At 35.2% G+C, this 27,040-nt stretch overlaps 1 protein-coding gene across 1 annotated transcript in view; it reads left to right on the top strand.

Annotated features, from left to right (window-relative positions):
* The window catches only part of LOC145680607 (U3 small nucleolar RNA-associated protein 6 homolog), a 57,222-nt gene extending 31,861 nt beyond the window's left edge, over window positions 1–25,361 (top strand). The window contains exons 6-10 of the mRNA XM_081751287.1: window positions 1,744–1,893; window positions 13,893–14,088; window positions 15,261–15,600; window positions 18,373–18,543; window positions 21,326–25,361. Of these exons, the coding sequence (XP_081607413.1) occupies window positions 1,744–1,893; window positions 13,893–14,088; window positions 15,261–15,600; window positions 18,373–18,543; window positions 21,326–21,477 (1,009 nt within the window). The 3' untranslated portion in view covers window positions 21,478–25,361. The remainder of the gene's footprint in view (window positions 1–1,743; window positions 1,894–13,892; window positions 14,089–15,260; window positions 15,601–18,372; window positions 18,544–21,325) is intronic.
* Window positions 25,362–27,040: the final 1,679 nt, after the last annotated feature.

Here is a 27,040-nt window from a genome sequence, read left to right as displayed (position 1 = left end):
CGTCTTCTTTCATTTCCCAACAGGTTTCCAATGATATGTTACTTGACCCCCTTATCATTTGCAATTTTTGAGTTGGACCCCGCCTGGGACCCTGAGGTGGCCCTGGTACAACAATTTTTGCTTTGATACTTTGTACTTTTAAAATGATCAAACACATTTTTTCCTGTTTTGGCATCTATCTCACAGTTTGCGATTCTAGGGGTGGAAACGGATTTTTCTGGACACCCTATATATTCATATAACTCGCACAGTATATACATTCGGAAAATTTTTATTACGGTTTCGTAATAGACGTCATTATTGCTTTCGATTGACGTATTAACCATCTTCAACTTTGATATATAATCTCTCTCGTTTCCCTTGTAAGTTTATATTCATTGTTTTCTCTTGTGATGAATGGGACCGCGATGGCTCAGTGGTAGACTGTTCACCTCACGTTGGGGTCCCTCACCAGCGTTAACCCCCCTTCCCGCTGTCAAGTGAATTATTCAGCGTATTTTCTTTTTAGGTAATTAATGGTTTATTTTTATAGTGATCTATGAATAAAAGGAATAATTGTAAAAATGTCAGGGAATTCTTTTCCACAAGAGCTACAAAATGCGAAACTTATTTGGAAAATGCGACAAAACGCGTAATAGTGAAAAACGAAACGCGAAATTTTCAAATTTTTAGTGCAAAAAACTCGTGCCCCTATTCATATTACATATGACATTATTATATTTTCCTTTACTGCCCAAAATGTGAAACGAAACTTACAAAATTGCATTGTGAACTTAAATTTGTTTATTGGTTTGCTACATGAAAAGCAAAATTTAAAAAAGAAAAGAAAAAATACTTTAAATCAAACATGAGAAAGTTATCCCTTTCTTTCATGGACTGGCCTAAAATATAGTTTTTATTTATTTATTTTATAAACATCACTTCATTTTGAACTAATTTTCCGACCTGTTAAGTTGAGATAAAGAAAATTGATTCAAATAAGAACTATGTTCTCTCAGATGTATATGAAGTGCGGTGTAGTGTGGCCAAAAGTATTTGGCTATAACAGAATGCAATATACGCATCAAAGGAATGAAGCCCATTAGCGATACGAAGAAAATGTCAAAGCAGTACAGTTAGTCCAGGCACGAAGTTAAACCTAACATGCAGTAAGGGAAGTTAAGGTAATAAATAAAATGACATAGAGATAAGACGTTTATTCTAAAAATCACGTTTATTCATGGTCGTAGGAACTTCTGCGAGCATTGCATCCAGTAGATATACAAATACACTCATTAAGGAAAGATAATATTGTCAGTTTCAGTAGCTGTTTTCCTTTGCATCTTATTAACTATATAACGTTTTATTTTAAAAGTTTTAATATGATTTGTTATGTAACCTTGTCTTGCACCATATTTGCTAATCGAAAAATATTCTTTAAAAGTGAACGAAAATTTGAGACTGAAAGTGAAGATTGAGATGCTAACATAAAAAATAAATTTGTATTAGATTGACTGAAGTGGGGAAGGGTGAGAGAAAATAAATAATTCTATTAGTCAATTCTTCATCACTATGAAATATTATAATTTGCAAATGCATCGCGGGATGATTTCCTTTTGCAAATTGGTAAGCATTGAATATAAAGCTCAAAAATAACTTTTACGTTTAATCCGTGTTAATTCTTTCTACGTAAAAATGTATTGTGTTTATAAAGAATTACTCCAATATATTGTATAACATAAATGTACTCTCTTTTCTTGATAGCGATCTTCTGTCTTACTTCCCAAATGAAGAACTCACGTGGGATACTATGGCACAGAGAGAATTGAATGGACTGTCATATACAATACCTGGTACAGTTGAATCCATGGATGGCAAAGCTGACAAAAAGCCCTGCTTGAAGGAGAGAATTCGGTAGGTGTAGATGATATGAATATAATGTTCAAAAATGGAAAGTATATGTGTGAAAAATTATTGAAAATGGTGAGTGGGAACAATAATTCCTTTTATTGTAAGATTTTTCCTCTACGGTTTTGGCCATTAAAGCTATGACCTTGTTTACCAGGAAACTTATTCATATTAAGATCGAAGCACTTTAAAAGACACATTTTTCACTTCAGTACAAGAGTTCATAGTTGAAAGTAAACCTCTTCTTAGAAAATTAAAATTACGCAATTTCTTTGTAAAAGAAATTATAACACTAACGCCGTGAGAGATCTGTACACACTAACAAAGTATGAGAATCTCTCGTATGATATGTTTCTTCTCTTCTTCATGCAACTAATTCACTTAACATTAAACTTGTTTGCAAACATTAAATAATGGTGATAAAATATATAGTTGATTATGTGATCATTAGGAAACACTAAAACTCAAATTCTTTGACTATTAACCTAAACACGCAGAATGTGGTAAATGAGCAGCTGAATTATTGGAAACAATCTTTTGTCGTAGTCGTTAATGTTTTGTTCGTTGCCAGGTCAAGCTGCAGAGATAAAACGTTTTTTGGAGAACCACCAAATCTTGACAGAAACATTAAATGTTTAACCCTGAAATGTACATCAAGATGCAAAATAATAAAAAATATTATAGATGTAATCAAAGGAATTAGTGTTTCTACTCATCATTTTTAATAATTTCATTAAAAATGTGTCAATTTCAGTTTTTAAGTAAATGTATGTTTGAAAGGAATTACAGGTTTTGTTTCTATCATTGAGTGATTCAAAATGACTCAGAAATCTTATGCAAATACTAGTGAATTGTTGAGATTCCTATAGAGATGCAAGGGCTCGGAAAAAAACCGGCTTTTTTGGAAAAAAACTCGGTTTTTTCTGCTTTGCTTTTTTGCTTCGGAAATTTTGGGCTTTTTTCAAAATACTGCTTTAAATTGATAAAACAGACTTTGTATCGCTTCTCTATAACACAAAAAGTCATTTAATTAGTGGTTGATGCTGATAATAATATAAAACATCGAAAATAAACTATGAATAGGGATGGTATCGAGACGAGACGAGACGAGACTTTGTACAGTCTCGGTCTCGTCTCGGTTGAAAAATAACCGTCTCGGTCTCGTCTCGAGTAAAAAATCACCGTCTCGGTCTCGTCTCGGTCAACAGATCCTTGTCTCGATCTCGGTCTCGGTCTCGAGTACCAAATCTCGGTCTCGTCTCGAAAGTCTCGAAATAAATAGTGTGAAATTAAAATAGTGAAAGTATTATTCTCGTACAGTCTGTCGTTTCCGGTTATTTTTTCCTTTCATTTTGACTTAGAATTATGGTATGGTGTACCTCTTCATAGCTAATTTGCTAGTGCTAATGCTTTCCATGCGCATATTCCAGGTTCAATGATCAGTGGGTATATCACGCTAAAACTCTAATAGAACCCATATTTCACTTTCAGCAATAGACTTTGTCTCATATAGCCTCAGAACTGCGTATACGATTAAACTCTATTAAATTAACTTCAGTACTATACAGTAGTTTATTTCCTTCCTTTGAATCAGAATTGTTCAATACCTCCTAACGGATAACGCAACACATAGCAGCACGAATGTATTTAATCGTACCGAAATTGAAACTTTACAATTTCTCATTTATTATTCAATACATTCTGCTTTGACTGTCATTTTAAAAACAAAATATAACGTTCATTATCTTAACAAATAGGGTAAATTATTACTACAATATACGTATTTTGTTTGAAATTGATGAAATGCTATATTACCGTTTCATATCTCCGTGTTTAATTGACACTTTATAACACGAACGTCCTGAACCTTGTGGTGGTAGCTACTACACTCATCTTTGCTATGTGAGGTCTCGAGTTGGATCACAAAACAAGTTAGATTCAAAGTCCGATGTTTCGCATAGTTCGCGTCTCATTTTAAATGCATTCTGTTTCTTATACAAGTTCATAAGGTTGTAATGCATTACGTAAGCACATATCCAGTGCCGTAACATAGATTAATCTTATTCCTGAGCTTTCAACGGTGCATGCAATCTTTATTCGAGAAAACTAATCTTGCGTTCATTAAGTTGAAATTTTATATGGATTAAAAATTACTTGCGAAACATAGACATACATATTATATAAGTATATAGGTAATTCGAGTTATCTGTATCTATTTTTTCTCACTCGCCAAAACAAGTGATTCTTAAATTTCTATTTTTCTTTTGTATTAATTTTCGTAGTTTTGCTGCAACATGATGGATTGAATAGTCAAAAATATTGTTTTCGCTCTATGATTTTCATTAAATTTTGGATCCATTTTTACCCTACCTTACCTAGTAAAAGTTATGTATTTTGTCTTAGTTGAGGAACCGGTTTTTCGCTTCTGTAAAATTACGAAATTATGACTTGGTTTAGTTTACCTCCGAGGTCCAGATATAATAAAATCATCACCATCATCATAATCAACCATTATCAATCCATTGCTAAATGAAGGTCTTTCCAAGTCTTCTCCATAACTATCTAACTTGGGCAATTCTTTTCCAGGTTACTCTTCAGTGGTTCTTGATTTAGTCACTCCTTCTTGTATGCGGAGGTTTCCTAGGCTGTTTTTGTCTCGTGGTATCCAATCTAGAATTGTTTTCGTCCGTCGATCATAATTTCTTCTTGCAATACGTCCAGCACACTTTCCAGCTCATATTAAATTATTTCATTAGCACCATCAGTATTCATTTCTATATATTTGGGCTACAAATAGTTCGAATTCGCCACTTTCGGAGTACAGACACGCTACTTTTTAATCTTCAGATCTTGCAACACTGACTGAATGATTTAAATCAACACAAAGTGAGAACCCCATTTGGTCTAGCGGGTAGCACTCTTGATTTCGGTTTGCGTGGCCCCGAGTTCGACTTCCGGTAGGGGTAAAGTTGAACGACTGAAGTGGTTCGGATTCCACTATAATCATTAGCTCCACGTCTCCTTTAGCCGCCCTAGCATAACTGTAGGACGTTAAACTAAAACAAAACAAAACAAAAGTGAACACTGTGTATTACTAACTGTAAGTCCTTGAATAATTGCATATAGCTATATGGTATGGATCGAGTTTGAGGTGGTCGGTGGTCAAACTAAAGCTAGTGAAATGTAATTAGGATGTGATTAGAACTTTTAATTAAGCACGGTCTTAATCTAAAGTGTACACCAGGCCTCTAAGGCTTAGGGGGAACAACTAGTGTTACTGAATATGTATCAGTTACATTTAATTTCAGTTACAATTTGAATTTACATGTATTGCTGGAACGAAGACTTAAACATTAACATCATAAGTAGCCCAAACACTATGAAAAACGTCGTCTCTTGAAATCATTCTTGCACCATGAAACAAATTACGAGTAATTTTAAAATATTTTGCAGTTTATCTACGTTATTTGCACATATTTAGAATAATATTTAGCAATTTATTTAAGTGGTCAACACTGCTGAAAATAATGTAACTGCGACTTGTAATTAAAACCACCAAAAACTATTGTTGTAATGTTATAGAAGCAAAGAAAAACAATAATCATTATAAAAATTTAATACAAATACGTCATTTTAAGCAATATAACAATCACTATCAATGTGTTTGGTATCTCTGAAACGATTTGAAATAACAATTGTTGTAAATGGCGTTATAAGTCTTTTGGAAGCATCTGCATGAGACGTAATATGTCAACGCGTTTTCGAAGTAAAGTCTTTAGAAACATTTAAATTTTCCATTTCTTATAAATTTGTTCCTTCATTCATTCGAAATATACTATTCCATGATCATAGAATTTGACGCTAAGATACAGTTGATGCGCATTGCACCATCCATGCCATTTGAGTTATTAGAGATCTCTAAAACGTTGATGTTAGTGATACTGTGTTGTCCTTTGTTACGCTAAATAATGTATGGGCTATTGTGGTTTTGTTAAATAACTAAATTAGAAATATGTAATATTTTACGTAGCGCAATTTGAGAAAATACAACTTTATTTTGCTTTAGCAACATTGCCTGTTTATCTAGAGATATTGCAGAGTATCAAGAATTTCCCAACTTATATATATATATATCGCAGATCCTAGGGGAGGGCTATAGGGACTATAGCCCCCCTTAACGCTCAAGTATGCACTGGATAAAATGGGCTTCAATCCTACTTTCTTTACACTGGATAAGGCGGTAAACCATGGTTTAGCCCTTCCCTTGATCATATACTGGTCCGTGACTATATACACGGGGTCGATTTGGGGCACCGTTTTCAAAATGGCGTCAAAAAGTCCTGTATCTGTTTGAAGTTGGCACCTAGGCCCCCTTCACTGAGTTTCCTGAGGGTCACCACAACAACACCACTTGATATGCTTTATCATCGTTTCTATCTCAGTTTTTGTTTCATCTCTCTATTATCAGCCGTTTCTGACTTAGGCCTATAAGCACTGGACGTTTTATCTGATACAGAACCCACTTTTTGCGGCCATTTTGAAAACGGTGGCCCAAATCGAAAATTGTTTCCTACAAAAGTTGTTTCGTTTTTCAAGTACTATTGAATGAAGTATGATTCAATACGTGTTCCCATTTTAAAATTTGAAGTTGGCCCCTAGGCCCCTTTGAAGGAGGGCCCTGGGGGTCTCCACAACAACACCATGTGATGTGCTCTATGACATTTTCCAATCTCAGTTTTTGTTTCATCTTTTTATTCTCAGCCATTTCGGATTTATAAGCACTGGACGTTTTATCTGAAACACCCTATATATATATATATATATATATATATATATATATATATATATATATATATATATATATATATATATCTCCAGGATGGCCCATTTTAATCTTTCTACGGAGATATCTCGAAAACGGTTGAACAGGAACAAAAACTCAAATAGGAAATGCCATGGGGCACTGGGGCACGTTGTCTCTGCGCCTCCCGGGGTCGCCTTTAATGGGGTACCAGGTACTTTAAAATTTTAAGTGGAAACATGGGTACATCGTTGGATAAATCTTGAAACACTAAACATTGTTGTAGCAAAAGATTTATCATATGGGTCACCGTTTTCAAAATGGCCGCCAAGACATGGTGCCTGTATCAGATAAAACGTCCAGTACAACTAGATCCCTAATATGAAAATAGTTGGAGATAAATGAACAGAATAAAACTCCTATAGGAAAGCACAGAGGGTATTTATCATTCCACGGCTCGAGTATAATGCAACGGAGAAAAAGATTATTGAAGTATAATTGACATGATGCAAAAGAGGAAATAATAGAAAATTATCTTTCCGATCTCTGTCCGTAAGTAGGTGAAGCTGGAATGAATGGTAAAATCTCAAATGAGAACCTCACTTTTATTTTCAATAGAGCGATAATTTTCTAGGAGTTAGATTTCTTCCTCTCCATTTTGGCACTTTCACTCTAATCATCTTTTCGACTGTTGTAACATTCCAGAGCTATAGAATGATAAATACCCTCTGTGATTTCCTATTCGAATACAGGTTCTCGTGTTTTCATATTAGTGATAGTGGAAGTTTTACCTGATGCAGGTACCATGTGTTGGTGGTCATTTTGAAAACGGTGACCCATATGAACAATCTTTTGCAAGAACACTCTTTAGTTTTAAAAGATATGTCGAACGAAGTATCACTCACCCCATGTTTCCATTTACAATTTTGAAGTTGCGCCCTGGCCCCTATGAAGGGTGGCCCTGGGAGTCTCCGCGACAATATCAATAGATGTGCCACATGACATTTTCTATTTGAGTTTTTGTTCGGTTCATTTATATTCAACCGTTTTCATATTAGTGGTATTGCACGTTTTACTGTATCTGATAGAGGCAACATGTCTTGGCGGCCATTTTGAATACAGTGCCCGATATGAAAGATCTTTAGCAACAACGCTTTTTAGTTTTTCAAGATCTATCGAACGAGGTACCACTCACCCATTGCTTCCATTTAAAACTAAAGTTGGGCTCCGGGAACCCATACAGGGCGGACCTGGGTGGCACCGCGACCAGATATATATATATATATAGAGAGAGAGAGAGAGAGAGAGAAAGAAAGAGAGAGAGAGTTCTATTTGCATCAGCAGTGGATTTTGTTTCGGGAGAGGCTTGAGGAACGAGTAAGAAACATTTGCGTTGTACGTGCAGTGCAAAAAAAATATCACAAATATATTTCGGGAAAGGTTTGAGCCCGATAACCACCCCCTAAATACGCCACTGTACATCAGTCAACTGTTCTCATATTATCTAACACAGCAACGAAACAAATTTTGAGTGAAGGCAATTTTAGTATCTATCAATATCAATATTCGAGACGAGACCGAGACTTTCGAGACTGACCTAAGTCTCGTCTCGGTCTCGTCTCGATTTATAGAGGTCTGTCTCGGTCTCGGTCTCGTCTCGGTATTTAAAAGTCCGTCTCGGTCTCGTCTCGATAGTTCGAGACGAGACCGAGACTAGTCTCGGTCTCGATACCATCCCTAACTATGAATTTCGAAAAAATATTTCAAACAATTTTTCTTCAACATATTTACATTATGAATTCCACAGGATTAACCAATGTATATAATAAGAATTTTTTAACCTCCTATATACAAAAGTAAGCAGAGTTGGCAAGAACCGTGGTTGTTTTTGAATATGCCAAAAACCCGTTTTTGGGGGGATGTTTAAACCAGGCTTTTTTGGTTTAAACCAGGCTTTTTTGACTTACAAGGAAGGGTCACTCAGTGGCTCCGCTGAGATACGAATGAGACAATTGTGTTTGCATTTGATATGTTATAACTAGATGAATTCCTAAGTTATACGTGCCACCGAGCGGAATATCGTGAGTTACAACATATTTTGTAATGTAAGAACTACAAAAAATTTACCTGGCAGAATAGTTTGAACCGAGTCATTTCTTCGAAAACGGTTGAGTAAGTGGAAAACTCGGCCAACACGTATCTCATCATTTTCAACGACAAACATTTTTGGGGTAAAAACTTTGTCCTAGGGTCCCCCGCAGGGTCCCAGACGGGGTCCAACTCAAAATTTTCAAATGGCAAGGGGGGTTAAGTGGCACATCATTTGAAAGCTGTTGTAAAATGAAAGAAAATACAGCAAGTCTCGACTCTCTACAACAACCCTGTGCAAAATGGCGATGTGTCAAAGTGTAAACGAAAATTTACTTGAAAAGTCCATGGTCACCCCTATAAATCGGAAACGGTAAGACAAACGTGAAAACAGGAAAGGATGTGTGGCATTATTTTCAAAGTACAACGATTAAAGTGAAAACGTCTTGTCCCAGGGTCCCCACATGGTTCCAGGTGGGGTCCAACTAAAAAGTTTCAAATGGCAAGAGAGGTAGAACATCGTTTGAAAGCTGTTGTTAAGTGAAAGAAGACGGAGCGCATCTCGACTTTCTACGACAACCCTGTCCAAAATTGCGGTGGATCAAAATGTAAACAAAAGCTTAATTGAAAATCTATTGCCACCTTGAATCCAAGAGGGCCGCTTCAAACCTATATCGAAAGGATAAGCGCACCAAACTGCTGAAGCTACGAAAACAAATTTGGCATTAATGTTGATTAGTAAGTGACTAAAATATGCAAAATGTTCAAAAACGCAACATCCTGAGTTCAAAATGCCGCACTATGTATCGAACGCATATCCAGCTCACACCACTGGTGTTGGAGAAGTGAACGTTTATAGTTAATAGTAGATATCCACAAAATGTGTTTGCCAGCGTGAAAAATGAGTTTGTATATAAATAAGTTATTCCTTGGAATACCGTGACCAAACTAACAAAGTTTGGCGCAGCTCGATGTACTGAAATGACTTACACATGTTTGGTACTACTCGCCAATCTTGCAAATGATTTTTTTTTTTTTGTATATTTGGTATTGCTTGAAGTATTGCGATCAAACCAACGAATGACATACAAATGTAATCATCACAAATACGTTACAATAGAGCCCCGACCTACTGGTGCACCAAGTTCTTTCTGTATGAACTACGTATGACAAAATTAGAAAAATACCCGAAGGCATTCAACTTTTGTTTAGCAGCATGAGTAGGAAATCAGAGTTGTGTGTTCATCGCATATTCAGGTAAATAATGTTCAGAGAACCGTGAGGAACGTTCATTAAGAACAATATATATATATCTGTTGTTACCGAATGAAATAATATTTGAAGTGAATCGAAATTCAATTGTTCTTTAGTCTTCCTATTATTTCTAAATACATAATAGAGAAAAATAGAGATTTAGATTTCTACTATGAATAACATAGGTTTAAAGCTGCCCTCTTGGATTCAAGGTGGCAATAGATTTTCAATTAAGCTTTTGTTTACATTTTGATCTACCGCAATTTTGGACAGGGTTGTCGTAGAAAGTCGAGATGCGCTCCGTCTTCTTTCACTTAACAACAGCTTTCAAACGATGTCCTACCTCTCTTGCCATTTGAAACTTTTTAGTTGGACCCCACCTGGGACTATGTGGGGACCCTGGGACAAGACGTTTTCACTTTCATCGTTGTACTTTGAAAATAATGCCACACATCCTTTCCTGTTTTCACATTTGTCTTACCGTTTCCGATTTATAGGGTTGACCATGGACTTTTCAAGTAAGTTTTCGTTTACACTTTGACACATCGCCATTTTGCACAGGGTTGTTGTAGAGAGTCGAGACTTGCTGCATTTTCTTTCATTTTACAACAGCTTTCAAATGATGTGCCACTTAACCCCCCTTGCCATTTAAAAATTTTGAGTTGGACCCCGTCTGGGACCCTGCGGTGGACCCTGGGACAAAGTTTTTACCCCAAAAATGTTTGTCGTTGAAAATGATAGGATACGCATTGCCCGAGTTTTCCATTTACCCAACTGTTTCCGAACAAATGACTCGGTTCAAACTATTTTGCCAGATTTGTAGCTTTTATATTACAAAATATGTTGTAACTCACGACATTCCGCCCGGTGGCACGTATAACTTTGGGATTCGTCTAATTATAATATATCAAATGCAAACACAATTGTCTCCTTCGGATCTCAGCGGAGCCACTGCGTGACCCTTCCTTGTTAGATTTTTTGCTTTATGTATTTATATTACATATTCACAGAAATAGCCTAAGTTTGTTTCGCCTTGATGTTATTATGCAACAGCGGGGTTATGCCGGAAGAACTCCCATAAGCTTAAAGAAGTGCGGTCAGTAAATTTCTTAAGTTGAGAATCTCCCGCCCTAGCCATTGGGAAAATCCCGTCATTACTTGAAATGTAAGACAATAACGGGAAAATCCTGTTATTGCTTTGCATGTAAAATTTAAAGGTCAACGTACCATAATCAGTACGCTAAAACTGAGGTATTAAATTACAAATTTAGTACCGGTACGTAGATATCATTGAAAGTCCAATCCAAGCTAATGTTGGAAGCTACGTAGGCAATCGATAAATTTTGCCAATTTCTATCAATATATTTAAGCAATATTGGCTTCTTTATAAAACAACACGCATTTAGGCATGCAGAAATATACAATTTGGTTTGTTTCGTATATTTAGGCTTAACATCCTTACGAAATACCGAGGTTATCAAGGAGAAGACTTTCGCTTAAACTGACATCCGAACCGCTACTTGGGTTACGCATGAAAGAAGGTTTGTGGTTCGACCGAGAATTGAACATGGGACACCTTGATTAAAAGGTGAAGGGGAAATAAAACTATTGCAGGTGGTTTGATATCTGGAAACGTTACCATGAAGTTCACACGATTCGCATTTTTCATTCTTTTTATTTTTGTGGTTTAAACCAGTTATTAAAAAAAAAAAGTTGGTGTAAATCAGCCAACCCTAAAAGTAAACACTTCTTTTTAAAGAATACACAAATAACTAGCAAAATAGTATGTAGTATTTTTACTTCAAAATATTCCATACCCTCTTTTTGAAACAAAATAAAATTAAAATAAAACATAAAAGAAATACTTAGATTTATATGATACACTTAAAGGCTGCACATCTAGAGCTTTTGGTTCTGTATATTCTTGAAATTCTACAGTTAAGTTTTATAGAACCACCATCACAGTTTACCCAATCCTCAAGTTTTCTGAATTTTTAACAAGAGGGATTCAACATATCATTACGGAACTCCCCCCCCCCCCCCAAAAAAAAATAGACTACGGAATATATTTAAGTTAAGCTAAATACAACTGCACAACAAACATGACTGAGTGATTAGCTTTTGCGCTTCTATCGGGAAGTCCGGGATTCAACCAGCATTCGACCATTCTGACAAAGCTTTTCTTCATTCCATCTGTGAATGTAGAAATAGTGCGTGTACTGTGAGTTGGGCGACTTCCTTTTTTATTGTTTTTAAATCGTTATTATTACTAATTACCAGCAGTGACGTTTTGCGAAGGTTAGGGGGGCGGTCCTTCGGACTGAAACCCGTTCCCCAAAGTTACGGAATGTCTGCAACAAACGAAATATCTATTATTTATGCCTTTACTCATAAACTTTAAGCTCCCGTCAAATAAAAATTACGAATGTTTAAAAAAACTAAACATTAGTAAGAAACTCTTCCCAAAATACTTTTCTAAATCCGCCACTGATTCTCAGTATAAAATGATTTTTAAAGTTGTATCCGGAAGATTATTGCTAAACATATAAACGAAACGAAATATTAGTTATGCCTGTACTCATAAACTTCAAGCATTTCCCAAATAAAATTAGGACTTTTTAGGAAACGAAACAATCAGAAAAAACCCTCCTAAAGTACTTTTCTAAATCCGCTACTGATTATTTGTATAAATTGGTATTCAAGGTTGTGTCCGGAAAATTATTGCTAAATCACTTCACAGCTACAGTATAACAGAAATGTGGAAGTACGGTTTGACGGATATATTGAAAAACGTACGCTTTGACGGATAAATAGAAAAACGGGCAAGTTTAACTTTTGCGCTAGAAGTTCGAGTACTAAAAACTCTTAGAAATGAAACACGGATGACAAACTAGAGAAGAAAAAAGATGTCGATAACTCAAAAGTTAAAATAAAGTTAAATAGCCTCTAAAATTACCCTCAAATACTACATTCTTCATGTTAGCTTTAATTCGTAAAACATGTGCTCCATCCATCTTGATGGTGAATTTCAGAGCGAAATATCACATTCAGGTCATGGAATTCTTATCTAACTATAGAATATACTATAAGAAAGCTATTCAGATAGAAAAATCATGAAGTTGAAAAAAGCCAAAATTTCCAAAATTCTCGTTTTTTTCCCAAAAAAGCCGGCTTTTTATGTGAAAAAAAACATCGATTCAAAAAAGCCGGCTTTTTTGCATCTCTAGATTCCTAATTCTTTATAATGTAAAATAGTAAAAAAATTAATAAATTAAAAATTAATAAGTACGTTATAAATAAATAAGTAAATTAAGATTTTTTTAGCTTCTAGTTGTGTACTGAATTTTAGTTATTGGTTGATTTATTTTATTTTCTGTCATACGTTTCACTCACGTTTGCTGCTGTCAGCGGCTTCGAGGGGATGAATTTCCTGAGATCAGATCTGGAGCTTCCTCCTCCTTTACAACTTCGTTTTATTATTCCGTGAAAAGAAGTATTCATACTTGTATATAGCAGAATACAAGAAGTTTAAGGTTAGGAGGAAGTTCAAGATGGACCGCAGGAAATTCTTTTCCCCAAAGAAGCAGCAAAATATAGCAATGTTTAGTTCAGGTCAGTTTTTGTATATTGTTACTTTATTAGTTTTATTTAGTGAAATTCTCTCAAGTGTCAATAGACTAAGATACTAATTACCATACAGTACGCGCCTTTGGCGTGGGAGGCCCGGGTTCGATCCCCGGCGGAATCTCATGTGGTTTGGATTCCACGTTAATCAGTAGGTCCACGTCTCATATAGCCTCGCTGCTGAACGGGACGTCAAACTCAAAATCAACTCAACTCAACTAATTACCATACATTTCAGACGATGCTGTGCTGTGTATGATGCGGCAGTAAAGCAACTGAATTCAGAGAAAATGTGGTCCCTTTACTTGGAGGCGTTGCTTGAGTTATATCAAGATACGGCACATTTACCCAAGTTCAAAAAGAAATTACTTCGAACAGCTTTGCAAGGCGCACATGACGCAGGACAACTGCAGGAGAGGTTTTACCTTCAGTGGGTAAGTTGTGGGCTATTGTAGGCGTACGTGAATAATAAAGCACTCATCTCTGATATGATGGTCTGTAGTTTGATAAAATCATGTGATTGGCTGTTTTGAGTGTGTTCGTAGATATTGGCGAGGTTATTCATTTTCCTCTTAATAACTCTAGTCCTCGAACTCTTCCACTACCATTTAGTTAAATTACGTTATTCGTAATCTTTAACGCAAAAGGAATTAACTTTGACGTGAAATGAAGCATTTCCTTTATATACTCAAGTTGAGAAAAATGGTCGTGAATGATTTTTAAATGTAAATTCAGCTATCAGCTTTATATGGATTTCTAATCAGGTTGAATATTTTCCTACAGAAGTTGCAGTCATAATGTTTAAAAGTTTCTTAGGAAATATATAAAAGTAATGTGCTTGCATTTTCCATGAGATATATGTATCATTTTCTTACAGTTCTAAAGTGTGTAAATCAGACCTTTAGTTACAGCCTTTTATTGAATATATGTTATTTTAACCCAGGACATGTTGATCAAAATTGCTCAAAACCTTTAAAATTTTCCTTGTAAATAATATAATTTCAAAGCTTTGCTTTTAAACTTACATAACAAAGTACATATCAAGAAACTGTCAGCGAGTTGTTTCACATGACCTAATAAGCTCTGCATCATCAGACAGGAAGTGGAGGAAATAGGAGGAAAAGAAAAATTAACAGAAAAGTAGCTGTGAAGCGTCCAGTTGGGCGATAATGCAATATAGCAAGATAAATTAATTAATATTTTTTCTTCTTCTTTTTCCATCACCGAGATTGAATAAGACGGGTTGTACTGTTTGAAGTAGAGTCCGATACCGGATGCAAGTGCTGCTATCAGAAATCAACACCACTACCATGTGCGTTAACTGCTTTGCCATTAAATCGAATTTTAACAGGATAGAAAACAATGTCCCAATAATTCTTGAGTTCTACAATGTATATAGTTAATACTTATTTAATGAAATAAAGTAGTATATGAAAGAAAATAAGCTACATTTTTAGAGGGTAAGGTAAAAATATATTGACAAGGCAGAATTTATTTATTTTATTTATACCTTCAACATACCTCTCTTATGTTTGTCATATCGATATAATAAAAAAGCACTGTGGTATTACTTGTTTCCTATACTATAATATGATATATATTGTAGGTGGATATGTTGAAGTCGGACGATAAACAGAAGAAACTTGGTGAAATTCTTAAAGCAGCAACAGAGCGACTTCCAACAAGCATCGAATTGTGGCAGTACCGTTTGGAATTTCTTTTGACCAAGTTAAACGATCAAGAAGGAAGGACTGTGTTTGAAAGTGCTATCGGTTATTTAGGTGACATTCCGGAATGCCTTCCGTTGTGGAAAAAAATGATTGAATTTTACCAGACAAAGAACACTGCTGTGGTAGAAGAATATTTTCAGAGAAGTTTGATGCGTGGAAGTCCTATTTCAGTCCCTTTGAAGCCATTGTATCTGGAATGGGTTGCTCTTTCTAAAGGTATGTATCATGGTAATAAATATAATGCTTTGTTTAGGAAAAAAACGTATATTACTTGGAATCAAATAATAAACCACTTTGAAAATATTGGTCACATAGATGGCCCTGTTGCTAAGGGAAGTAGTCATTGGTCAAATGTAGAAATAATTGTGTAAGACGAAAAAAAGTGTAAATATGGTTCTTGTTGTATTCTGTTGAGTACATCCAAGTAAGTATCACTAATTACAAGTATTAATGTGCGTCCTTATTAGGAGAAAACAAACAACGATAAATACAATCTGCTGCCTGCTACTTAACTCTTTAATTGGGAAGCATTGATAGCATTACCATTAAACTATTTAGTTTACTTTTATGGTTCAACCATGTCTTCCTGATTATAATTTCGTAATTTTTAAAGAATTTGTGTACTTTAGTTACAAAATACAGGATGTTTATTTCAAAGCAACATTGCCATAAAATAGGTCCTATGTGTTGCTACTGAGCAGCATTGCCATATTACGGTCAAACATCATAAGAATACTTTCAGTAATTACCAGCAGTTTCGTTGAAATATTTTCCTTCAGAGCAAGAAACCAGAAATAAAAAAGAGAACTTTCGCGGAATGTAGGGGATAAAGCTTCTACAATATTAAATTTGACTGTTCTCTGTTGACGAAGATTAAAAATATCTAAAACAAACGACCCGCAAATCATGTATATGAATATTGTATGAAAGCAATAATGCCAATTAAATGATCACTGAAGTTAATTTATGCAGATAACGCAATAGAATGCGATGTTGCTTGTAAGCAACACTGCCAAATGAAGGGTTAATAGTGTTTATTTTTCATACATAGTACATAACATAGAAAAAGCCTCAAGCAAGGCAGCATACTATCACCAGTATTGTTCAATGTAGTAGCGGAAGGCATAAAAGGAAGAGTCAAGGAAAAGGTAAAAGATGCCAATGATATGATGTTATGGGGGGAGACAGAAACAAGAACAATTAAATATATGGGAGGAAAGCATAGAGAAATAAGTGGAATAAAAAGCGAGATAGTAAGGTTGTCAAGGCAAAAAAGGAAGAGGAGCAAGAATAAAACTAGGAACAAAAGAACTAGAGGATGTAGACAGTTTTGTATATTTGGGGACAGAAATAAGCAACAATAGAAGAAAATAGGAGAAAATTACGAGCAGATTGGGTAGAGAAGGAAGATTTTTACGGTTTACGAACAGGTGAACGGACCATTATGGGATGGAAAGATACCAGGGAAGAAAAAAGTTACTGCTATACAAGACGTATTTTGTACTGATAGTAACATACGAAGCGCAGACATGAGTGATGACCGAAAAAGATCGGAGCAGACTCCAGGCGGTGGATATGAAATTCTTTAAGAATTTTAGGAAAAACAAGAAAGGATACAATAAGAAATGAAGTAATACGTCAAGAATTTGGGTAGAATAGTTAAAAGGACAAATAGGAAAATCGAGACTACGATGGTTTAGACACTTCAGAAGAATGGGGAGTAACCGAGTACCAAGGATCACGGAATAACTAGAAATGATAGTCAGACGATCTAGAGAAAGACCGAGAACAAAAGTGGAATGACCAAATTGAAAGAGGTATGCAAGCAAGATACATGAAGTGGCAGAAGTGGAGGATGAGAAGTAGTGGAACGACAGAAGAAGGTACAGAGACCTCGTAAATACCCAAACCCCACAAGATGCTTGAAGGGCTGAGTAGATAAACAAATAAATAATCTATCTAGCAGAATAGAAACAGAAGTGCATCAGATTGACTCCTGCTTAAATTATTTTATTCTTTACTTCTTATAGTTAATTCAGGATTCTTCAGAATATCTAACATTTTGTTCTACTCCGCTTTCTCAAGTTCACAAATCCGTATCTTAATTTACTAAGATCAGATGTCCATTTCTTCCGCGCTTTTTACTACTTTTTATTATTATTATTATTATTATTATTACACTATATTACTAAGTGCGCATGACCTATTAATGTGTCTGGTTTCATGGTTCTAGTTTCAAAGTTGATGCAGTTGTAAAAAGTCACACCTTGATTTCGTGTCTTGCTTCTCCTGAAAACTAGATTTTGTGACAATTCCTAACTCGAATTCATTCTTTTATCAATCATCTTAGTGAAGTATTGTCCCGTGTTACAGTCAGTATTCTTTCCGAATGCAGGCTAGCCCTCCACTGGTCTATTTTGGTTTTATCAAGCTTTGAAGCTTGCGTCAGTAAACTTATCGTTCTGTGTTTCATTCATTTCTCAACCCCAGCTGTTTATGATTACTGCGCTACCAACCTCGTCTGCAAAACTTGTTGGTACTTTCCATTCGCCATAAATGTTGTTAATTTATAGATTTAACTTTTCCCGAACTTCTAGTCCCTTATTTTGTATAATTTCTACTGTTATCTCATCTATACTTGGTCCTTTTCCATGTCTTAGATATTTGAGTGCTTTGTTAACTCGAGCTGTGTATGAAGTCTGTTCTTGCGTCTCTTGTTTCCTGTATGTTTTTCAGTTTCTCTAATTGTTAGTCGCTTCCGCATAGCCTGTCTTAATATACCTATTAAGTTTTCACTTTAACTTCGGCAATGGTTCTTCCTAACCATGTAACTGTCTCTTTATTTACTTTTATTTCAAGTTGTAATTCTGTTTGAATCAAATGAAATAAAAATACTGAAACACAGTTTTTTCATATTGAAACTGTTTGGAAGTAATACAGTTTGAAGAAGTATTCTGATATTGCATTTTTGTCAATAAAATATTTTAGGTATTGGTGCAGCACGGAAGCTTTATGATGAGATTAGCATTCAGCTTCCATTGTGTTTGGAAGTTCACAACAAGATGGCTTTACTGGAAAACATGCAGCCGATAGTAAACCTGAAACAAGCTAGGAAATGCTACGAGTTAGCATGTGATCAATTTGGAAAGAATAACACAGGTAATTGCTGTTTTGTAATTTTTGATTGATTATCAACATCTAATCTCTTCTTCAGCCACTCACTGTCATATAATTAAAACAGTGTATTGTGTTTATAGAGCGTTCAGTTTCCGTTATGGCATAAAGATAAGATATTGATATTTGATTACTTATATTATTGTGTATTACAAATTTATGTTAAATTGGCTTAAATCCAAATTACATTTAAACTTTGGGTGATGGGCGTAGCTCGCCTGAAGTCTGATCCAAATCAAATACTCTCACTTGTAAGTTATTAGTAGAATGTTAATTAAGTTTTAGCGACAAAATAATCAATTTAGGTATATGTGAGAAACGGTTAGACACCTCTCTACAGTAATATAGGATTCAAATTCTAAGTTTTTTATTACTAAATGGATTTTAGATGTGTTTTATGAAATTTACGTTGTGTGTATGGTACTTTTATATTTGTGGGATCGTTTCTACATGGGAGAGGGGGCACTGTGGCTCAGTGGTAGAGCGCTTACCTCTGGTGTGTAGGGGTCTTGGTTTGATCACCGCCCAAGAAAGTTTGTAGTGGACAACATTGTTTCCGAGGTTTTCTCGGGATACTCCCGTTTCATTCCACCAATTCTTTTATCATCATTCACTTGCCTGAATCATTTATCTCTCTTATCCTAAAGAGCATAATCGTCGGAGGTTAAACTGGAAGTATTTTAGTTTCTGGTTAGAGCAAGTTGTTGACTCTTGATTTGTTGTACAATATCAAAATTAATTAAAAATTAGATATATATTTATTTTGGGTATTTTATAGTGTCTATGAATAAGCAAATGTACCAATATCTTCCCGATTCGTTTTTAACGTCGAAAATATATTAAGGCATATTCGTAGTTTTCAATTCTTCATTGCTTATTTTTGTTGTGTGTTTCGGAGCATATATGTTTTCTTTGTTACAATAAGATATAAAAAAAATAAATAAATAAACATTCAACTAAATACCTGAATGTAAAAAGTTGCTGTTCGGACAATTGCTGTTTACAGGAATCACAATTTTATGGAAGAACAAGCAATAAAAAATGATTCTATTTGAATTAATGATCAAAGATTGCGGAAATGATCAATATGTATAGCAGAGAATGCAATTTCTAATATTATATATGCAGCACCTAATAGATTTCTAGGATCACTTCCGATGTGCTTAGGAGTTCTTGTTTTACTATTACTATCGCAAATATTACAGAAGGTCGGTCCACATTTATAGAAACGAAGTGGAACGACCGCCAGGGGTGCGAGACTCGCACAGACCGTAAGCACAGCAAAGCAATCAGAAACAATTGTGTGGGGAATTCGGTAGCAGGAAGTGAAGTGCTTCAAGTGTAAAATGCCTCCATTCTGGGAGGGATACATCACCGCTTTTTCCGACATCGAATACATCTACATTGCAATTGTGAAACAGTGTTCCTCCAAGGGTTTTACCATTTCCGAGAAGGGTATTGCCAATGTACTCAAACGCAATAAAAATGCACAACCAGAGGAAGCGGGTGTGCGCACAGTGGCACGAAAACAACACCCCCGTCCCAAAGTACAATGGATATGGTTCGACATGTGCAGAAGTTGGTGACCCAGGAGAATCCGCCGCCACAAAGAGACATTGCCAGGAGTGTTAGAAGATTTAAATCAACTGTGCAGAGGATAATCAGCCAGCATTTACGCCTGCAAGTGAAGCATAAGTTACGTGTCCACACACTCACAGCCAAACATCCAGGAACGCAGGGTCCATTGCAAACGGCTCTATGAACGGTATTTAGTGGGTGACAAATGGATAGATGTGGTAACGCTAGACGAATCATGGATCTATTTGTCAAACTTCAAACGGGTTCGTGCCGTTTACTATCATCCAGATGATGCCATTGGGTCCGCACGTGCCGCGAAAGTTTTCCCCGTGGCTTCAGGGTGGTTGCAAGTTTTTGCTATAAAGGGAGTTTTTGCATAGAGTTGCGCGAAATGTGAAAATTAACGCATCACACTATCAACAACACGTTCTGGAACCATTATACTGACAGCATATTCCATCGTTGTATGGTGCTGATGTGTCGAAAATCTTCATTCATCAAGACAAAGCAGCCAGTCACACGGCTCGAACAACTGTGACATACATGGCCCGCAAAGTGTGTGAAACTGGAATCCATGCTATCCCATATTCAGACAACCCTGTCAAGTCTCCCGACGCTGCACCAATAGAATTTTGTGCTTTCGAGTGTTTGAAGCGAGCGATTTCCTTACGTCGCCCACGCACATTGACTGACTTGTGGAAAGTTTGCAAGGAGGAGTAGTCCAAATTTGATCAGATTTCTCTGAACAGAAGCCTATTCCAATGGGAACTTCGGTGTCGGGCTATAGTTTATAGTCAGGGTCGTCATATCGAGCACAACTGCTGGTGGAAATACGGCTTTACGCACTAGCATAGGGGACACAAAATCGTTTCCATAAATGTGGACCAGTCTTCTGTAATAAAAGATATTCACATGTCGGATTATAAGAAATTATACATTTATAAATACCCAATAAGATTGGATCTTGCACTGTTGGTGCACAAGTATAGTTAAAATATAGACTTCAAAATATGCTTGATACAGACTTCAAAAGATTTTATTGGTATTAATAGGTAATTATTGTAAGATTAAATTTTGGCTTTTAATGTTTAATACCACAACATAAAGAATTAAAAGTAGTTACCTGGATTAGTCTTTGTTGTAGAAGTGCTTTTGTCAATTTATAACGTTTACTGTTTTTGTTTTCCAGATGTTTGGATAGAATATGTAAAATTTGAACTAAAGAAAGGATCACCAGAAAACATTACCAGTATATACCATAGAGCAATGAAGAGTCTTGATCAGGTGGAATCTGATTTATTTGCGAGTGAATTTAGTCTTCTGAAGACAGTAAATGGATAATTCCTGTTTGTGGTGTTCATTTTCTATATACTTGATATTCAAGCACTCATTATAGTAATATAAAAAATGGTGACAGTGACTATTGGACAGCGTTAAAAGTTGTCAGAGTAATGAATTCTGTTTTTATTTCAAAGTATAAATTTTGAAAACTATTAAAAGAAACCACGAATTGTATATATGGAAAAAGTGCATTTTACTTTGTAATGCATTATCTTTCTTTATAATATCAGTGTGTTCGAGGGAGGAAAACAATGTTGTACTTTTTTGCGTACATGACATCTTGTAGACAATATATGGTTTAGTACTTATATCTGAAAAACATTAATTAGACTTTTTGCAGTGTTATGTTTTCAGGGTATTTGCATTGAAGGATTCTGAAATAAATGGACAGCAGTTAATAAATTTCACTACTAAAAATAGAAGGGAAAAATCTCAATGTTAACCTACGAGATGTCGAAAGGTAGAATATGAGATAGCAAAGAACCCTTCCGTTGATTAATTTTTCAATGCAGTCATGCTGTAAAAAAGGACATTTTTGAATGAAGTTCACCTCCATTAACAAATTTGAATTTTCGAAACAAATTGATAAGTAATGTAGGTTTCAGTAATACTATACTGACATAAAATTGTATAAATTCGTGTTGACAAGAAATTTACAGTGATGACAAAAATGTTGCCTTATTTAATGAGAAATTGGGAGGAATAGTTTCTCCTTAGCAGACCTCATCTAGAGAATCTTGTTCCAATTCGTTGAATAATGTGTCTAGTAGAGTTGTACATGTGGACGGACATCCAAAATATGCTTTAGAAAATGAAACGTTATTATTGTTATTTATTTATTTTTAAATAGGACTTGTTTTATTCGTATGGACGCTTCAAATAAAAGTACTGGTCACACTGGAATACAGAATCTAATTTCAATTAAAGGTAACATCATAAGCAGAGATGGTTTTCAATAAAAGTTTGATGAAGACAGAAAAGCAGGGATGTTTTCTTGACGCAAGAGGGTAGCTTAAATCATGTAGCTCTATCATAGTAATAGTTTGTAATAAATTAATATTAAATGTATACTATGTACGGAACACAAAGGAGAACAAACAAAAGTAAACAACCAATATCAAATCAGTTACTCACATATAAGTGTATGATATAATAATTACTATACTACAAAATGTATATTTATATATAAATATTTGAGATCGATGGCGTTTAGTTTTAACTAAGTCATTTGATAGGGAGCTCCTTCTATAAAATTTGATAGGGAAGCTTGGGATCCCATTGAAATTAATCCCTGGACAGAAGGTGCATCTTTGTTTCATATAGTCTTCATAAGAGCAGGCAGTTTTAAAGAATATAGAAAGAATTTTGCATTTTATTTTAACAAAAGCTTATTAAAACCAGTAGTTTTCTAATCAAAATTGAATGAAGAAATATAACTTTATAATTGAAATTTAATATATGTAATTCATAATAAATCGAATTTGCTGATATTTTAGTTCATTTACGATCTCTTTACAGTCCGGCAAAAGTTTTGTCTAGTGCTGAGAATATTTCATGAGAATAGCTGATGGAAGATTACTAGCATTCATTGTTTCTTTGGCAGTATTATTCTTAGTTGAGAATTAACTTTTCTGGAAAATTGCTAATAACTTTTCAGTCACTTGTCGAATTTAGTCAAACAAATTTTGGTGGATACAGTAGAACAGGGGAAATTGTATGAAGTGTTAAAATTCCAAGCTGTACCACCGTTATCCACCACTTACTGTACTCTTGTGGAAACACCTTACACAGGAACTTACTAGTACATTGGTCAGAACAAGCTCGATGCGGGTCTTCAGTTCATCCGACCTTTGTAGTTTGCTGCGGCAGGCTGTCTCACTTGCGTACCCTCACAAGAAGGAATTGTATGGCATGAAGTCCATGCTTTACGCTTCCCGTTCATGTGGACCACGACGACTAACCAACGTTTCGGAAATTTATTGTTGATCCTCTTATGGATACTGGTTACAAAATTATGAAAGATACAATCTTGCAACATAGTAATGAATTGCGATCGTTGTGGTGCAATGCACCCACAATCTTATTGAATACAATATCGTATCATATTATTCCTTTGGATGTTGTTGAATTATTTTTGAAGTGTCCATATTGTCCTCACGTCCTCAGTAGTGACAGTTCATAGATCTCCCTATATGATACATAACTTCGTCACGCCGGAACTGATGCTGATGATTGTGCCAGTCAAGCATGATTCTCGTAATCCATCAGTCATAGTCTTCCGGCGATAGTTCCCAACAATGTAGCTTTCAAGGTTGAAACTTCATAAAAACAGTCTGAATCCTGTAATGGGTCAGACCACTTTCGCTTTCACAGGCGGCTTAGTGTCTTGAGTTGATTTGACTTTGGGTAAATTTCGTGTGCCACTGACGCATTTTGTCTCGACCGAGATGTTAAGGACGACCACTTCTGCCAATATCTTGTATAGATTCCGTAGTTATAAATTTGAATTTTTTCTTTCGTTTTAATAACCTTTTTTCCGTTGCGTTTACTCAGTGGCTTACTGGCAGATTTTTCTGGCCCTTTCTCTCTCTCTCTTAATCTGTCCATTATGTATTTTATTCAGCAATTAAAGTAGAGCGATTCCTATTTGGTATGGTGCCTAAACCAGTCTCTCTTTTTATATTTATTTATTTATTCGCATTTTATAATACAAATACAACGAAAATATTACAAAGAAAAGTTCACATTAACGTCCTTTCTCCCTGTTTCGGGGGACGCTGTGGCTCAGTGGTAGAGCTTTCACCTCTGGTGCGTGAGGTCTCTGGTTCGATCTCAGCTCGCCCCAAGTGGACTTTGTAGTGGACAAACCGTGTTCTTGGGTTCTCTCGGGATTCTCCCGTTTTCGCCCAGTTTATTCATTTCACACCTTTTTTTTATCATCATCGTCTCCTTTAGTCAAGCCGGCATAACCATGGGACGTAAAACTCAAAGATTTCATTTCATTTTCTCCTTATTCCGATATTCTTTCTTGTGTATGTGAGTTTCGTAATAATTGGTTTTTCGCATTATCTCAACAATGAATAGGATAATTCAGTAGGATATTAAGAGGAGTCGTTTAATGGAAGGTAGAGATCAGTGTATGGTAATCGGAGAATTCCCTTAAAAACTATTGGGAGAACAAACATCAAAAGGAACCTCTTTACATATTTTAGTTATTGATCGGTATTGATTCGTGACAAAGAACATTATTAATAGTGTCCATTTATTGCTAATAACAATAAAACCTAGTAAGTCCTTAAGTTATTTACTTTGATTTAAAAAAAAAAAAACGACTATGAGAATGAATTTAAATGTACTATGTTCTGTCAGTTGTTAAGAATTTTTATTGCTTCAACATTGAGGAGGAAAATAAAACACACACATTTTGTATACTGCCTTACTAGCTAGATTCTTGTCTTTGGTGTGCTTGATCCTGAGTTCGATTCTCAGTGGAATATATCATGTAATTAATGAGAGAAAAACTTGGTGCGTCGATACTTAAACAAACAAGACCATTTTGGTCTGCAACAGGATTTTAGATTTAAAAAGCTATAAAGTAAAAAATATGATTTTCATTTAGTAAAGTATGAATACGATTATTTTGCATTGAGCATTATTACTTGTATTACGTTTGTAACAGCAATTATGAAAAAAAAAAAATCATCCTTTCATTTTTAGGGGCGTTTAAAATAAGTAACTTGGAACATGTTTACTTCTGTATTTGTACATAATTGTATTGTAGAGTATGAATCAGCATCACATTCTTTTATAAGTACAGCAAATCTGAAAAACTATATATTGTTATATATTGTTAAATACAAAAATATAAAGTTAGTTATATTTTATTCTCTGTTTATTCTTGTAGCGTTACATTTTATTCTTTGTTCTTGTAGCGTTGTCGTTGTAATGTATTTAAACCAATTCACTTATTTCCGATGGATGAAAATCTGTATGATTTAAAATGGCAGATTCAAAAGAAAATGTCATTGTATCTGGTAAAATTTATTTTTTAATTATTTTTTTAAATAATAAAAGAAGAAGAAAGAAAGAATAGGTATCGCAGTCGCATCATTAAGATGTGTTAATATATATATATACAGTGTTCCTACAGACTGGAAAGTCAGGAAATTCGACTGAAAGTCAAGGGGAATTTAAAGTTTCTTCGGACGTTTTTGTTTTGATAAATAAAGGACATTTAAAAATGACAGGAATATCTTTAACGTTAAGCCATTATGAATCATTAGTGGTGTCATGAATCGGTGGACTGGAATATGTATAACCTACTACGTCACTTGCACTACCTATTCAGTGATTTTCCAGCTTGTTGAAGAAAGTTTACTTATACGCGTACTTAGATCACCGAATGCATAAAATTTCCTGTGAAGTTGTGCGGCGTGCGCTGGGTGGAAAATGCCATTTGTTTCCAGAAGCTATTGGAAATTTGGGACTATGTTATTAAATTTCTACAACAAGCAAAGCTGCCAAACACAGAAACCTTGATGAAGGCAGCAAGCAATCCATTTATTAAGTGTAAACTAGTTTTATGCAAAATGGTAACCAATGAATTCCAGCCCTTATGCGTAGGTTTCGGACTTCAAGACCAATCGGCATATTCGTCTTCGGTGGTGTAGGAAAACTTCTACGAGATCTCATGATTCGATTGTAAAACCAAAACTGCTGAAATGTACAGACACAGGGCTATTAAGTGTTGATGTGAGAAAAACAGAAAATCTCATTGTGAGCAAAATGTCGATATCGAATTTTCTGCCTGACGTTCTCTCGAACAAATAGGAACAGAGACTGGAATTTTTACGACTGCTATTGAATCCTAACTTCTATGATTATCAAACTTTAACAGAGTAGTTCTTTAGAACACAAAGCTGATCCTGAGGTAATCCAACATTCATTCTACATAGGGCAAAAAGATTCTCTCTTCTTCTAGACGAGTGTCATATGTCTCACATCATAGATGATGATGTACTTGCTAAAACCTGGAAGAGAATGCATCTCTTTCTTCAGTTTAAATTCAGCAGAACCTCAAGAGATCTTCCAACGTTATAACGAATAGGACTTGACGCTGTTTACAGCAAATTTCTTGCTGGTACTAAAAAATAAAAATATTTATGGAAGGTAGTTAAAATTGGGCCGTCATTCTCGCATGGAAATGGATCACTCGAAAGAGGTTTTTTCGTCAATAAATCAGTCTTAATAGAAAATCTGTACGAAAAACACTTGCAGCAGAAAGCATATTCATAACCAGGTACAATAGACAGGAAGTATTGAATACGTGCAAATTACCAGAAGGCTTCACAGATGCTATGAAGAGTACTTGCATCACCAGAAGGAAGAGTTAAATGAGTACAACAAAAAGAAAGTTGAGAAGAAAATGTTTTGTTCAAAATTGAGAGACTTGGAGCAAGAGAAGATACGTCTAAAATGAGAAATTAATGAAAAGGAGCTAGCTATTGATACCGAACTGAATGAGATCAAGAAGGAAAGGCCATCGTTGACGTAAATTTCAATA

Source organism: Thermobia domestica, chromosome 3, assembly GCF_964235325.1.
Source record: "Thermobia domestica chromosome 3, izTheDome1.hap1.1, whole genome shotgun sequence".
In the NCBI taxonomy this organism is placed as follows: Eukaryota; Metazoa; Arthropoda; class Insecta; order Zygentoma; family Lepismatidae; genus Thermobia; species Thermobia domestica.
This window is presented reverse-complemented; position numbering and strand designations above follow the sequence as displayed.